At 45.1% G+C, this 17,401-nt stretch overlaps 1 protein-coding gene across 1 annotated transcript; it reads right to left on the bottom strand.

Annotated features, from left to right (window-relative positions):
- Positions 1–4,586: 4,586 nt before the first annotated feature.
- On the bottom strand, positions 4,587–16,762 carry ZNF483 (zinc finger protein 483). The gene is made up of 6 exons (XM_040962885.1): positions 16,726–16,762; positions 13,980–14,384; positions 13,078–13,163; positions 10,507–10,633; positions 10,014–10,109; positions 4,587–6,064 (listed from the first exon to the last, which is right to left on the bottom strand). The coding sequence occupies exons 1-6, from the start codon at positions 16,760–16,762 to the stop codon at positions 4,587–4,589; spliced, it is 2,229 nt and encodes a 742-aa protein (XP_040818819.1).
- Positions 16,763–17,401: the final 639 nt, after the last annotated feature.

Here is a 17,401-nt window from a genome sequence, read left to right on the forward strand (position 1 = left end):
CACAACCCTGCCCCCATGGTGGATTCCTACACCTTGCTGCATAACCACAGTTCAAGTTCAGTTGAGATTCCTTCATTGCAAGCATATACCTAGCATAAAGTCCAGCATTGTATATGATGATGGAAGAGCTAGTGGGCAGGTAATTATTTCCATTTGTCCCAGGGCTTGCAAAATCCATCTCTTTTTCTCATCTGACTTGGTTCCATCTCTGTCCTTCCCTACAATTTCTTCAGGCCATGTGCATCACATACTCTTCTTAGAACATCTTGGGAACCTGAACCAATGTCTATATGGGATGCTGGTGGTATAGATGGTAATTTAACACACTGTGCTACTGTGCCTGCCTCAAAAATGAGATTTTAAGACATCAGAGTTGAGCAATTTGTAGGTTAAGGTAAGCATGCAGCAGGGAAGAAAATGTTAAAGATTCAGGAGAGAGGATGGTGCGAGAATTGTGGATGGCTTCCGAATAAGAGAAGAAGCTGGGCTCCAGGCATGGTAAGCCAGAGGATGGAAGCCTCTTGCTTAGACACAGGAGAACCGGGGAAGGTCCTAAGCACTGAGGAGGGAGTGATCTACTACAAGCAAATACCAAGTAAATGGAATGTATGGGATAGTTGGCATGGAGGCCAGAGCCCAAAGAAAGCTGCTATGTGGGAAATGCGATCCACCATGAGCTATTAGCATAGACAGAGAAAGAAATTGGTCAGCTGGAGAAGCAAGTGTCATGACCAGGTGCAGAATGTGAAAGCAAGAGTGGAGCCAACATAATTCCATGTGAAGGAAGACAGGTGGTGGTGATGGAAAATGGATGCACATGGAAGACTGTATCAAACATATAAATTAAAGATATTGGAAGCCAGTGGGTTCGTATTGTCAGGGAAGGGAAGTGGATTGGGGTGTTATGCTGAGATTGGAGATACTGATGTGAACTGAGGAGCTGTCTTTCGTGACAGATTTCACAAGAGGAGGAGCCTGCAATGTTTTATATCAGAAAGCAAGAAAGTACCCAAAGATTGCTTGAATCATGTAAAAAAAAATGCTGGAGTGATGTAAGAGGGTTTCCACTAGAACAGAGGTATAAAATTGAACTCCAAATCCAGCACCACAGTGCTCGACTGTGGCCTTGATGGAATTTGTAAAGAACCAGGAAGCAGGGACTTAAGTTCTGCCATGGAAACAAATAGAAAATCAGAGGCTAAAAGATAAACAGGTGCTTGAAAATCTGCCTTAAGATGGCCCAACACATTGACTCAATTGGCTATGTCTCCATCTGTACATGCAGGCATCCCATGTGGCTGCAGGTTCATGTCCTGGCTGCTCCACTTCCATCCAGCTCCCTGCTTGTGGTCTGGGAGGCAGAGAAGGATATTCCAAAGTCATGGAACCCTGCACTTGTATGGAGATGCTGAATAAGTTCTAGCTTCAGACCACATCAGTGGTCTGTTTTAGCCATTTGAGGAGTAAAGCAGCAGATGGGAGATCTTTCTGTCTCTCGTTCCTGTAAACCTGCCTTAAAATATACAGACAGAACTCTGCCGAAGAGCTGTTTGAGTCTCCTGACTTGTTTCTCAGGTTACAATGAACACATCTGCAACTCCACATGAAAGTGGCATTGAAGCAGAATGAAAATCTGTTCATTTGGATCCTCTGGACCTAAATGACGGTAGAAATGAAATATGAAACTAAAAACTGGAGCTTAATTACAAGTCTGTATCACCGGAGGTGAACTCTAACTCCTGCCCCAGCATGCAGCTTTCTTCAGCCTCCTCCACCACCCCAGACATACTAGGAGATCATTCTGGAGAGAAGCCAGAGCTCGTTCTGTACACATGACCTTGCCACAAGGAAGATGAATGACACTGCAGGTCCCAAAGGCATATAACAAGTCAAATTCAAAGTCTCCAACTCCAGATACTCTAACCCTCGAATTGTGGACAGATTCAAATTTCAAATTTTGAAATGTCTCCCTTGGGGACAATGTACAATCTGTGCAGCCAGAACGAGCTTAGTGACCACAAAGACAGAAATCACTGATGTGCTCACCTTGATCTAGAGAAAACCGCATTACCAACCTCCCTGCAGATAGGTTAGGGTCATGTGTGGCTTCTGGGCAATGGAGAGAGGTGGTTTCTAAACCTCTTGATGGTTCTCAAACTCCCTGAGAGCATCCTTAGTACGGCAATTATCCACAGCACCGCCCTCCCCTTACCCCCTCCCCGCCCCCGAGACCGAAAGAAATACCTGCTAGTTCCAGTTGTTGAATTCTTCCAAACAAGCCATTAGTAGAGTTGTTGCAGTGCCCACAGGTCACAGCCATGTTATCCTCAAAACTAAGAATCCTGGGAAGACCTGCTAAGTTTCCCACAGTGCCCTGGGACACTCTAGCACTTGGTTTGGGACCAGTGCTTCTAAGCTGCCTGCAGACCAGTGCTTCTGAGCATCACTCGAAGTTCCAGTTCTTTCTTACCATGGCCCTGGAAACCTGGAAGTCACACATTGTAGGCGGCAGTGCTGCAAAATGTTGGGAAGCACCAAAATGCTGGAAGGCTGCCTGGGAAATCAATTCCTACTGAATTTATTTATATGGGTTCCCCGAGCCCAGCATGGCTTACTCTCACTCTGTTCTCTCTAACATAGTGGCTGCTGGAGGCCACTGGGAATTGAAAATGCAAATAGTGTCCCATTTCATACTTGAGACAAACAGAAGCAGAATGAATATTCTTTTTTCATTAAACACAACTTTATTGTCTTGATAGAACTACATCTCACATCAACCACTGCATCACAGAGGACACTGAACTGCACGGGGCTGTGACACTTATAGGGAGACAGGCATTTCTGGTGTCACACAAACACATCACCAATCTAGTCAGTATCAACACACTGATTCCCTTCAGCTGACTTTTTTCTATGCACTGTTATAGTGTTATAATGTGTTTACTGTAATGTTTGTATGCAGATAGCCCAGTATTACATAAGTAAGTCATACTCATAAATTGAGACACCTCGTATTTGAATGATAATGAGCCCATTTTTACTTGACATATGGAAAATAAATTGTAAATAAAGACTTACAATTAAAGCTGAATTCAGTAGAGGCACACAAGTCAATACCACAAAATAGTCAAGAAAAAAGGCTATTAGTACAGTGTTCACTATAGCAGAACAAAACATTTTCTTGATTTCAAGTGTTAATACAGCAGACAATATTTAAGACAACATTTTAAATCTATGTAATTGTTCAAAAATTTAAAGTAAAACAAAAGATCCATAAAATTTGTCATATGGAATGAGAATTTCTAACAAAAACAATTTAAGCAAATTTTAACAGGACATGAGTTTGTAAACTTGACCAGATATCATAGCCAAATTATTTGACATGCACATACAAAGGAGAATCTTAGAGAAAAAAAAAAATCTTAGATGGAGAGATTTTATGATTTATTTATAAAATTATGAGGAAAAGATTTTAAAGGACATTCACAAAAATTGAATTCAGTTATTCAATTCAGCCATTGAATAACTTTGTTCATAAAATATACATGAGTAAACTGCATGTTGCTCATAAAATATACATATATATTTCTACTTATCAAAGAGGAATCGATTCAAAATTTGAAAATTTTCAAGTATTTTTCTTTAGCCTAAGATGAGTTGTGTTACTGCCCAAGTAATCTATGAATACATTCTGTCTCCAGGAATATTCAAATTTACACAGAAATGCTATTTCATTGCCTAACACCTCAAACATATGACAATTTTCTGTCAAAGAATTTCAAGTAGAGATAGAAAAATACGAATTTCTATCAAGAGTATGAGACATGAAGACCTGGTCCCAAACCTAAGTCGCTCAGGGCCTTTCATTCCTTTCACACTTAGAAATGATTATTCCTAGTTCACTGATGAAATGCAGCAGGAATAACCCAGCAGCATCGGCACATTCTGCTCCTTTGAGTAAATGCAACAGAAAATTCAACTGAAAACCCACTCTGTGCATCAACTCTACACTGCTCCTGAATTTTACCTGCATCAGTGGGGTTGTCTTAGATGTTGGTGTATGTATGTTCCGGATCATGTGCAATCATATCTCCAATTATATATATATATATATTTCATTCATATCATCCCTTCACTCTCCTGACCAAGAAATTAAAATTCAGAAATGTCCAGTGATTCATCCAAACTGCTCCACAGTACACAGCAAAGTTTGGGCAGAACCCAGGCTATTCTGGGTAAGGCCAGGTTCTGTTTCTCACATAACGAGCAGTAGAAGAAGGGTCGTTAGGAGAAGGCAGTCTCCTCAAGTAAAGAAAGTAAACAGCTTTCAAGCCTCTCAGAATCATTTCATATCACACAGTATTTTCTTCACTTTGCACACAGCTTGATATCCTAACCACTATTTGCCAGCAGGTGACGTCTTTGGAAATAAGACGAATATAGGGGGAATGCGGTATTTTCCCCTCGCTGCCAATACATCAGCATTGCAGCTCCTTATCAATGTCATGGTGTGTTATATCCCAGGCTTTAATAAGGACCATGTGGACTCAATCCCCGCCCCGCCACACCCCATGACATTCCCAGAATTACTCCGAGGCGTGATACACCCGGTGTCGGATAAGTCCTGAATTACTCTTAAATATCTTGTCACACTTCGTGCATTCGTAGTCTTTGGTCCTGGTGTGAATTTTCACATGCTCCACGAGGATGGAGCTGCGACCAAAGGTGGCTCCACAGAAGTCGCATTCGTAGGGCTTCTCTCCCGTGTGGACCCGGAAATGCTCATTGAGCGACGAACTCTGACTGAAGGTTTTCCCACACTCCTTGCACTTGTAAGGTTTCACACCAGTATGAATCCTCTGATGCCGACTAAGGAGAGAGTGGGTGGGGAAGGCTTTGTCACACTGGCTGCATTTGTAAGGTTTTTCTCCTGCGTGGAGTCTCTGATGATAAATAACGGAGGTGAAATGGCTGAAGGTCATCCCGCAATCATTACACAAGTACGGCTTTTCTCCAGTGTGAATTCTCTGATGCCGGGTAAGGCAAGAGTTCTGTCGGAACGCTTTTCCACACTCATCGCACTTGTAGGGTTTCTCGCCAGTATGAATCCTCTGATGTTTGGAAAGGGATGAGCTGTGACTGAAAGACTTGCCGCAATCGTTACATTTATAGGGTTTTTCTCCGGTATGAATGCGCTGATGCTGAATAAGAGATGAACTGTCGCTGAAGGCTCGGCCACAGTCTTTACATTTGTAGGGTTTCTCCCCTGTATGAATTCTCTGATGCTTAATGATGTGGGCGATGAGGGTGAACCCTTTTCCACAGTCATCACATTTGAATGGTTTGTCTTCGCTCTGACTAGCAGGTGGCGTGGGGGATGAGGCACCACGGGAAGCCTTGACACATTCGTGGCACAGCGAGGGCTTCTCTCCAGTGTTAGTTCTGTGGGATTTAGGCAGTGGGGTGCAGGGACCAAAGGCTTTCCCACATTTGCTACATTTCGGCGTGTTCTCCGCGGCCTCGTCTTTATCGGCAGGTGGGTCTGGATGTAAAGCTTTCCAGCATTTACGACAGGTAGGGGAGCTCCTTCTCTCAGGACGGCAAGAACCGTGAGTAAAGGATATCCCACACACGTTACACTTCCGGGACTTATTCCCCAAATAGATTTTTGGATGTTTCTGATGATCAGACGCAGCACGACTTCCACCTCTGCCACCTTCCTTGTGCTTCCGTGACTTTTCTCCGGCATGCTCCTTCCGATTCAGGACGAGATCGGAATGGAAACTGAAGGGTTTCTTGCTTTCACTCTGCTTCCGAGACTTCTTCTTTAAGTAGACTCTCAAGTATTTAATGACGTCCGAAGTTCGCTTCAGTGTACTCCCGCAGGGGGTCTTCTCTGTGTCTTCGCCCTTCTTGCCTCTCCTGCTACTCTTCTGTGTGGTTTTTCCTTTGGAAGATCTGCCTTGTTCATTCTCAGGTCTGCCATAGTATTTCTCCAATTCTGCCATCAAGTCGTGACCATCATCCCTAAAGCCACCTTCTACTATTTTCTCCAGAGTCAGTTCTTCCATCAGAACGTGAGAACTCTGGGCGGATGCCTCCAGCTCACCTCTAGGATCACACCCTAAAAGAAAAAAGCAATTACACCATTTCCCGTTTACAGGAACGGAATCTGCTCTTCTAGGGAAGAACATAGGAACAGAGACAGTAACGACTAGAAGGAGGATGGCTTGGACAGCTCCCACATACAGCTTTATACAATACAGACAGGAAAGCAGTTCAAGGAAATACAGTCAACACCGAAAAAACTGTCGGGGATACAAAGGTTGCACTTTAAGAGACACAGTTCTTAGCCCCAGGTTGAATTTCCAAATCAAGTTCAAACCTCCTTTTCCAATGTCCAAAAGGGTCTTGTCCAAACAGTGATAGCACAAATATGCCAGGTCTCAAGTTCAAGGTCTTTCCTTGCATTATTTTTATTTAATATTCACAACCACCCTGCAAAGTAGGTCTTATTGCCATCTTTTTTATACTTATCACGACCTAGTTCATAGCATAAGTAGCTTGCCCATGGGCTCTGTATTGTTAAATACAAGAGCAAGATTTTTTTTAAGCTTTGTTTTACACCAAAGTCCACCTTTTTGAGTCCTATGGCATAATTGCAATCGTCAAATAAGGTAAATACCACTGGCTTTATGGAAAATGCTGACACTTCACATTATGTACAACTTTCAAAGCTGATCGCAGTCTGGCTCTAGCAGCCTGACACACACTCTATTTGGGTATCTATCTCCTGCAGAATTTTTTTTTAAGATTTTTTTTTTTTCAAAATCAGATATACAGAGAGGAGGAGAGACAGAAAGGAAGATTTTCCATCCATTGATTCACTTCCCAAGCGGTCTCAATGGCTGGAGCTGTGCCAAATCAAAGCCATGAGCCTGGAGCCTTCTCTGGGTCTCTCACGTGGGTGCAGGGTCCCAAGGCTTTGGGCCGTCCTTGACTGTTTTCCCGGGCCACAATGAGGGAGCTGGATGGGAAGCGGGGCTGCCGGGATTAGAACTGGCCCCCATAGGGGTTCCTGGACATGTGTAATGCAAGGACTTTAGCTGCTAGGCTATCATGCAGGGCCCGCCCACAGGAATTGTTAAGCCCACTCTTTCATCTTCAGTGCTTCCTACTTCCTGCCCTAAAATCCCATAGCACTTCCATCATCCCACACAGCATAAAGGTGACAAGGTCTAGTGCTCAAGTTCTAAAATCTCTCCTCAATAACCACACTCTACTCACTGTTCTCAGGACAACGAATGCATCTATTAACCATATAACTATATTATCCAGGCTTTTACTAACCATATAACCATATAATCCAAGCTTTGATTCATCTGGTCACTTTGTCACTTGCATAAAACTTTTTTAAACAGGTAATTACAAAATACAAAATTACAAAATTCAAAATCCCATGACCCTGAAATGATATTTATTTTCTTCCTAAGTATTTCTAAGTAGAATTCAAGAAAAAAATTCTATGCATAAACTGCTTTTAATTATTTCCCATTTGGGGTCCTGCATGGTAGCCTGGCAGCTAGAGTCCTCACCTTGTGAGCATCAGGATCCCATATGGGCACTGGTTCTAACCCTAGTAGCCCTACTTTCCATCCAGCTCCCTGCTTGTGGCCTGGGAAAGCAGTTGAGGACAGCCCAAAGCCTTGGGACCCTGCACCTGGATGGGAGACCCAGAAGAGGCTCCTGGTTCCTGATTTCAGATCTGCTCAGCTCTGGCCATTGCGAACACTTGGGGAGTGAACCATCGGACGAAAGATCTTCCTCTCTGTCTCTCCTCCTCTCTATAAATCTGACTTTGCAATAAAAGTAAAATAAATCTTGAAAAAATTATTTCCCATCTCACTAGTAATTCATTATAATGATGATTTTACTCAATGACATGATAATCCCTCACATACACTGGATTTAGTCATTCTCTCATTGATGTGTCTCCAATGTGTCTCTTGGAAGGCTGTTAAAGATGGAGTTACCTAACCAAAGATGCAAAGGTATTCCCAACTTGACATGACACGTAAGGAGGAAAAGCATGTGAGAAATCACTGCTTAGATACGCTTCAAATCTTTGCTTTCCAAATAAACAGCACGGTTGCTTTACATCTGTATTTCACAACTTACTAGTGAACATATTTTTCATGTTCACAAATATTTAATTTTGCCATTTAACTTTTCAGGTTCTTTGCCCATTTACCAACATTCTTGGTATTTCTTATTGATTTGTAGGAGCTTTTTATAAATGATGGCTATTGACTTTCGTCTGCGAGAAGTATCCCTCAGCATGTGTAAATGACTCTGGAAGCCAGCTGTCCCTATAGGATGCTTCTTTGAAGCCAGCTGTCCCTATAGGATGCTTCTTGCACATGCGGCTCTGAGGGGAAGGGACAAATATTAGAATCCATTATTGGGTACTCTTCAAAATGCTACTTTAACATTTATTTATGCAATTACACAAGAAACAGCTGATAGCCCAGCTGAAAAAAAAAATGGCTTAGAAGATGGACTAGAACACAATGGATTTTTCTTTTTCCCTTAAAATAAGTGAAAATTACTGATCTGTGTAATAAAGCATTATTTTTAAATGTAAATTTAATCATTTGTCATTAAATTTTAAGATGATACAGAGAAGGATAAAGAAAAAAAAAAGATCTCACCATTCAAAGACAGCAGGTCTTAAGGGAAATGTTCTGAAGTCTTACAACCCAGAGCTGTGCATTCACACATGGGCAGGGTATCAGAGAGCTCGCGGGTCCTGGGCACTCTATTTCAAGGCCACTTTCCCATGAACATTTTCATATATACGTATGTATTCCATTTTGACAAAACTAGAATTACTATAAGGCAAATTCTTACTTATCCTTCAAAATTGAAATCACATCTCGGTGCATCCTTGTGCCTATGAATAGCTGCACCTTGACAGGGCTTACAATCCCTCTACTGACTCTGACTTGAGGATGCCATTAACTCAGAACCATATTTAACACAACTGACCTAAACGCACTCGCTTGGCCACACAGGACACGGGACACTCGCAGGAGGGTTGCTTCTCATGCGAGTGCAGCAGTGACAGGGAGGGTGGCTTGTTGCACTGCCCAGCACTCATAGCTCTGCACCACACATCACAGCAAAGCTCAAAAGCCACTATGCAGTTCCCATTCCGTGTGCATCCCTGACACACAAAGTAAGTGTAGCCATGGTGAACCCAGGGACCATCGCATTCCTACAGCTTCTCACCTGTACTGTGATTATGGCACATATCACATTTGTTTTCCTGTTTGTGCCATCCATAATAATGGGCCTCTCTGACCTTCTCCTGTGGGAGAGGACCTGACAGCACTGCTGCTGCTCTGGACCCCCACCTCTGCGCTCAGGCCAAGGCCGCTTTCCCTCAGGTTGTCCCCTGTGGTGATGGAGTCCAGGCAGTCTTAGGAGGACTCTTGTGACAGGTGCACCTGCTCAAACATTCCTTCCCGGGCTTGCCTACTCTCTTAACCTCACCCTCTGTTTCTGAGTGTGTGTGTGTGTGTGTGTGTGTGTGTGTGTGTGTGTGTGTGTGTCTGTTACTTTGCCTTTCAAATAACTCAAAACAAATCATAAAGAAAAGTGTACTTGCTCAAGGCCTCTTCCTCTCCCTCCTTCCTTTCGCCCCTCTCTCACTCAGAGGCGACACAAGGTGTGCAGCAGGCCACCTTCCCTGCTTCTTCCAGCTACCGTTCTCCTCCACTGGAATCCCGAGCCATAAACCTCTTGCATGACTGATCACGTCTTAGCATCTAATTCTCAGAGCATCCAAAGCAGTAGTTTCCCTAATTAAATCGAACATTCTAAGAAAGCCAGACCTGTATTCCAATGATCTTAATGTTTGAGCAGCCAGCCTGCCCAACCTGTCACTTAGCAGAGGTATCACTTAGCAGACACCTTTTTTTCACTCCCTCGTCTACCTCTTACCAACTCACCTGGTCTGGAATCTTTTGAGATTTCTTTTTCCAGCTGCCTCGGCAACTCAACCCACTTCAGCTGGGAAATCAACTCCAATTTGGAAACCGGAGCGCCTGCACATAGAGAAAAGAATGGAAAGTGGCTGTTTCTGCACAGAACAAAGACGTACCAACAAGCACACCGAGCCTCTGGTTTTCCAGGGAGAATAAGATGCTGACGCACACACAGACGGTATCCCTGGAATCGAAGGAGCACGTGGGAGACGCTAACATAACGTTGATAGCAAGACGATGTTCCACATTTCCAATGCAGTGAGATAAAGGAGTTTATTGCAGGAGATACTGCAGAATTGTGTTTTCAGAAACCATATTTCAGATAAATCCTATCAGTGGTCCCTGAGTGGCCAGCGCAAGCAGGGGCAAGTACTTCTCAGAGTACTTCTCTTGCAGTAATATAAAAGGGGACCAAAAGAGCCCCAGCTGAGACGCCAGAACACCAAGATGACTTTACCCAGAAATTCCAGGTCCTTGATGTTTTCCAGCAGTATGTCCTTGTACAGCTCCTTCTGCAAAGGCTCCAGCTTCTTCCACTCGCCTCTGGAAAAGTCCATGGCCACATCCTTGAAGGTTATAGATCCCTAGAAGAACAGACAGTTCTCTTCTGGACTCCATTACTCCCAACACAGTCAGCTTGCATTCCATTAGCCACAAATGGACCAAAACTAACTCTGAGAAGGCTCTAAAGGAATGTTTTTTGGTTTTTAGGAAATACTTATTTTAGAGGCAAAGGGAAGATAGAGAGCCTCTGTTGACTCTACTGATTCACTCTCTAAATATTCACAAAGGCCAGGACGGGGCCAAGCTAAAGCCAGGAACTCGACCCAGGTCTCCCCTAGGGGTGGCAGGCACCCAGCTATGGGAGCCACCGCTGACTACATTAGCAGGAAATGCATTATCAGGAAGCTGGGATCCAAAGCAGAACAGCCATTCGACTTGGAGTCCCAACCCATATCTTAACCACTCATCCAAACGCACCCATCAAAATAAAAATTGTGATAGTATGCAAGTTTTTTGTTTGGTTGGTTTTGTTTTGGGAGGTTTTTAAATTTATTTATATTTACTTATTAAAACTTGCATGGCAAGCTATGCTACAGCTATTCCAGGACTATGACAAGAGCTACAGCAAGAGTTTTACATACCCCTGCTCTTCCCACTCAGTCTCTGCTGTCAAAAGTTACATAAGAATCCTCTAAAGTGCCTAACCCTAAACCCACTGATTTCTAGGATGAAAAGAAAATTATTAAATTTTATTCTCAAACCCAAATTTGCAGAACTCATGCAAGCCTAGCGTAGATAATAACAAAATATCAGAAACTACCTTCCAAATGTTAACTTTCAGGTGCACACAACAATCATTTTCTATCATAACCACTAAAAAAATGTTTAGTAATATATGTGTCAACTGCTCTACAATTACCGGCAAGCAATGGGACTCAGTAAATATACTTCCTACAGTGCCATCTGCAGGACGTTTTGAGGTAGTACAGCAGAATGGCTGCTAGAATTTGGGATAACTTCCTGTGAGCCCTGGAACAAATTATCATAAACTTGGGGCTTAACACAACAGAAATTTCTGCTCTCATGGCTCTAAAGATCAGAAATCTGAGGTAGGGGCTAGAAGGGCTGCATGCAGAGACTTTATTCCTTGTCCCCCTTAGCTTCTGGTGGCTGCCATTAGTTCATGGTACTCCTTGACTCGCTGGCCTATCACTGCACATGGTCACTTCCTCTCGTCACCCTCCTCCCTTTGTGAGTTAATTTCCCTCGGCCTCTCTAATCAGAACACCTGTGCCAGCATAAGGTCTGCTCACACAATCATATAACTTCCTCATCCTAAAAAACTCTTTTTTAAAAAATATTTCTAATTATATTTGAAAAACAGAGTTACAGAGAAAGTCATCTGCTGGTTAAAAGTCATCAGCAAGGACCGGAGCAGGGTAGGTTCCAAAGCCAAGAACCAGGAGCCTCTATTTTCTATTGCTTTTTAGCAGGGAGCTGGATAGGAAGTGGTGCAATCAGGATTCAAACCAGTGCCCATAGGGGGGTGCCACAACTGCAGGCAGAGGCTTAGCCTGATTTGCCATTGCACTAGCCCCCAAATCCTTTTTAAAAATGTTTTGAGAGGCGAAGAGATACCGAATTCCTCCATGTCCTGCCATGACTGGGACTAGGTGGCTGAATCTTAGAATGAGAACTTGAGCTACGTTTCCCTCATGGGCAGCACGAACCCAACTACTCGAGCCATTCCTTGTTGCCTCTCAGGGTCAGCCTCAGCAAAAAGCTGGAACCAGCAACTGGAGATGGAACTTGAACGCAGGCACTGCAATACAACACATGGGGTGTTCCTAATGGGCAGCTGCTGAACCACTAGGCCAACTGCCCATCCTTTCGCAACTTGAGTCACTCTTACAAGCTCCCTCTTCCAAACAAAGTGACATTTGCAGGTTCAGGGATTAGGAAATAAGCATTTATAGTTATTATTGGTCCACCACAGTACTATCAATTATTAATAAGAATTTTCCCTTAACTGGTAACTGGCATATAGGAACTGATTTGTAAGCAGCTACTTTTCCCAACTATTACATAAATTTTGGTATTTGTCCACTGGTTCTGTGAATTTTCCAAAACAATGTTATTTGTGAGTGATCTGTGTGTGCCTCTTACACACCAATGCTTACACTTCTCTTACTGTACTGCATTGGCTAGGATATTCAGAAAATATAATAGCTGTGTTTCTTGGACATTATAAGGATTGCTTTCTGTCTTGGAGCACTAATTGGACACATCCTTTATCACATTAAGGAAATACAATTATTCCATTTCTAATGAATTAATTTTCTCAGGGGTGATTGCTGGAATTTAAGAAATGACTTTGAAGTCAAACTTGGGACATATTCCGTGAACTGAAATAAACACCATGTGAAAAAGGAGGTATACTGTCCTTCTCTGGCCATTTTTCATCTGTATGCCAAGAGTTAAGAGTCCAGTGAAGTACTCACTTAACCAGCAGAAGGCGACTTACCTGAGACTCAGCATCTGGATGGACAGCAATCGTTTTGTCTCTGTCTGAGGTCTCTTGGCCAACATTAGAATCTTGAGAGACAGGGTCTAGGGAGTGGGGAGAAAGAGTCTGATCTTTCCAGTGTGTTATTTAGATGGAAAACTCTTATGAATGCTTGAAATAAACAGAACAAAACCCAAGTCACTTCCTGTCACACACGTCACAGTGTCCCCAACGTCAGGGTGCTTCCCCACACGCCACGTGGGGAATCCTGTACTAGATCCACTAGCAGACATCAGCCAAGAGCCCTTTAATTCAGTGAACGCGGACAGTCCACCTGGAGGAAGCTCAGCCCCACAGACTGCTCCCAATGTCAGAGGCCAGTCGCAAGGCCAGGCCTCCAGAATTAGTGACCAACTCGCTGTATGTCACGGTTCCCATGACTCCCTCCTCAGGTTGGAATAGTTTGCTAGAACCAGGGCAGTGAGCTCACCAGCTTCTTATCAAAAGCATTGTGAAGGATACAGTTGGAGAGATGCATAAAACAAGATATGTAGAAGGGGTGTGGGGATGCAGAACTGGTGAAACACTGGTACTGCCCATCACCTGCACACGCAACTTCCTCTTCTCGGGTCCTAAGGACCCCCTCCCCCCACCGCCGTCTCCTGCTCAAAGTGGAGAAAGACACAACCCTTGTGTGCCCCCCACATCTATCCTGATGCAGTCTGCAAAACAAAATCATGGAAAAGAAGGTATCTCCCTCTGACTCATTAAAACTCTGCCAGGTAAGAGAGTTTGCTCAAGACCACAGTTTGCCATGTGCATTGATTCAAATGCTGCCCCGAGTCCCAAGCCTGAGAGTCCTTTGAACAGTAAGTTGCTTGCTTTTGAGGGGTTTCTCCCCCTCTCTACACAAACCTCACCTTTTGGTTCTTCAAGCACATGGGTCAAATCCTCTATCAGGGTTACCACTTCCTCCCCATTCTTTGGACGCTGAGACTTTACCCAAACCCTCATCTCTCCAGGCAGAATAGTCAGAAACTGCTCAAACACCAAAAGCTCCAAGATCTCCTCTTTGGTATGAATGTCCGGTCTCAGCCACTGCGTGCAGAGCTCCCAGAGCTGACTCAAGGCCTTCCTGGGTCCAGCCACTTCCGAGTAGCAGAACCACCTGAACCTCCGTCTGAAAGACTCCGGGTCCCCTCTAAGGAGAGATTCCTGATCCATCATAGGATTCCTGCTCGGGACCTTGTTGCACGCAAGAGAGGCCAGGGTTTGAGGATCTGGGGACATGGCTGTCGTCTTGTTCAAGGGCATGACAGCTTGCACTGCACCACCAGCGGGAATCTAGGAATTCAGTCCCCTTTGGTCTCTAGATAGATTTGAGCACCAGGAGAGTTCACCAATTGACACCGCATACACCAACACAGCAAGGGTTTCAGCGATCAGCTTGCAGTCTTGCAGAAACTGTCAGGAAAAGAGAGAAAATGTGAAATAAATGCAAACAATTTGTTCATTGCTGTGAATCTGAAAAACGCTGTTCTCAGTTTAAACATTATCTAGGGGCCAGCCTTAGAGCACAGCAGGTTAAGCATCACCTTTGAAGCCAGTATCCCATATGAGCACAGTCAGAATTCCAGCTGTTCCACTTGCAATCCAGCTCCCTGCTCATGTGCCTGGGAAACCAGCAGAAGATGGACCAAGAACCTGAGCCCTTTGGAAGACCTGGATGAAGTTTCTGGCTCCTACCTTCAGTCCTGGCTGTTATACTCACTTAAGTAGTGAACCAGCTATCTTGTCCTCTCTCTGTGTACCTCTGCTTTTCAAACAAATAGATGAAAATCTTAAAAAAAAATCAATGGAGTTAGCAGTACATCCACTCCATGGAATACTCCTCAGCTATTAAAAATAACGAAATTCAGGCCTGACACGATGGCCTAGGGACTAGATCCTAGCCTTGCATGTGCCAGGATCCCAAATGGCTACTGGCTCATGTTCTGGCTGCTCCACTTCCCATCCAGCTCCCTGCTTGTGGCCTGGGAAAGCAGGGGAAGATGGGCCAAAGCCTTGAGACCCTGCACCAGCTTATCTGAAGCCAAGAGCCAGGAGCTTCTTCCAGGTCTCCCTTGCAGGTGCAGGATCCCAAGGTACGGGCTGTCCTCACCTGCTTTCCCAGGACACAAGCAGGGAGCTGGATGGGAAGTGGAGCTGCTAGGATTAGAATCCATGCCCATATGGCATCCTGGCACATGCAATGTGAGGACTTTAGCCACTAGGTTACCACGCTGAGCCAAAAGTGAATCAACCTTAAAATAAGGAAGTGAGAGAAAGAATGAGAGATAGAGAGGAAGAAAGGAAGGAAGGAAAGAAGGAAAGAAGGAAAGAAGGAAGGAAGGAAGGAAGGAAGGAAGGAAGGAAGGAAGGAAAGAGGGAAGGAAGAACTGATTCAGGTTAAGGTCTGGGGAAGTTGTGAGGCTAGGGGTGCAGATCCCAAGAAGGAATGAGAGAAGAGGAAGAGACACCACAATAGTTGCAGGCACAAACCCTTTGGAAAATCCCGGCCTGAGTGAACAGCCACACACTCCCACCAGTAGCTCAGCTCAGAAGCCGTATTTCATGCTCCACTGCTAGATTTCCTCCCCTCCTTTTTGTTGCTGTTAATGATTTAATTATATGTACTGGAAAGGCAGATCAGATTTACTTAGAAAATGAAGACAGTGAAAGATCTTTCATCTACTGGTTCAGTCCCCAAATGTGTGCAGTGGCCAGAGATGCACAGCTCCGAAGCCAGGAGCCACCAGAAGCTGCTTTTGGGTGTCTCACAGGGGTGCAGGGTCCCAAGGCTTTGTGTCATCCTCTACCGCTTTCCCAGACCACAAGCAGGGAGCTGGATGGGAAGCAGAGCAGAGAGAATGCAAACAGGCACCCACATGGGATCCCAGCACTCGCAGAAAGGTTCTAGCCAAGTGAGCCACCCAGCCACTCCTTCCCTCCCCCATCCCCCTTTGCTTTCTTTCCCCTCCTGAATTCACACAAAATTAATAGGTTTCGGAGAGTTCTACCCCTCCTCCCACCAAGAAGAGCATCACTAGATGTCGCTGATTCTGCCCAGCAACAGGTTCAGTCTGGCTTCACACTGCAGCAAAATTTTTTGCATCCTTGCAGGGTGCAAAAAACGATCCCGGCACTTCCCTGCTTAGAATCCTTCATGCTTCCCCACAACCCAGACACCAGCCATTCAGAGCAAAGGAGGTGACCTGGAGAGACCGCCTGCACAACCTCATTTCGGAGCACTAGCTACTTGATTGACACTGCAGCCACCAACACATCCCAGTTCCCACACTCTCTATAGCCTCCCGGTCTTTGCACCAGGGCTCCACGCTCTGCTGCAAATGCCGCCTTCAGCTCTGTCTCCTTCCAGACTTGCAGGCATGCTTTAAAACTTGACTCCTTTCAACTGTCACTTCTAATGTGAAGCTCTCTTCGATTCCAAAGAGTTCCTTTGCACACAGCCTGCCTTGTGTTGCCCGCATTCATTCACTCATTCTACAAATGACTGAGCATCTACAATGAACTGCGAATGGGGCACCGTGGGGATGGGGCAGACGAAGGCAGATCAGCAGGAGCTAGCTATTTGACTGACACTGCCGATCACGCACCCATAATTACCCCTTTCCCAGCACAGAGGCAGGCACTCGGCATGCATGACGTCATTTGTTCTTTTATCAATTGTTAGGCGACCACCAGGGACCTGAGCACCTGGGACTTTGCGGTGACTGCGCTCGCTTCTGTCTCCTAGACACCTAAGAAGGGAGGCTCCAAGAAAACGTGACGCAGCCAGAGGTTTTCAACCATAGCCAGAAAGAGCAGGCACTGGTGCTCCAAAAGGGTCTTTGGCGATGCCTGCACATTTTTTTATGATCACGAGCCAGGAAAAAGTGTTACTGGTAGTTAGGTGGCATGAAGCCAGGGATGCCGCTAAGCATCCTCGCAACAGTGGGACAGCCACCCCCACCCCCACCCAACTCACAACAAGGAGGGATCCCGCCGCCAAGGCCAAAAAGCGCCAAAGTTGCAGATTAAGGAGCAGGGAGAGACAGGGGGCTCAGTCCCCCAGAAAAGTACCCACCTCCCACCGAAGCCGCAGCCGGCGAAAGGCACGGCCAGACTCTCAATACCCGTCCCGCCTGAGAGACGCGCTCGGTGTGGGTGCCGCAGCCGCAGCTCTAAAAACTAGGGGTCTGGGACAACCGATACCTGCAGCAGCATCCGCAGCCAGCATCAATGCCACCGCAATGAGCTTCCAGAAGCTGGTCGTGCGCGCGCAAGCCTGAGAGCTCCTGCG

The sequence above is a fragment of the Ochotona curzoniae genome, unplaced genomic scaffold, assembly GCF_017591425.1.
Source record: "Ochotona curzoniae isolate NIBS_2020 unplaced genomic scaffold, NIBS_Ocur_1.0 scaffold_3208, whole genome shotgun sequence".
Lineage (NCBI taxonomy): Eukaryota > Metazoa > Chordata > Mammalia > Lagomorpha > Ochotonidae > Ochotona > Ochotona curzoniae.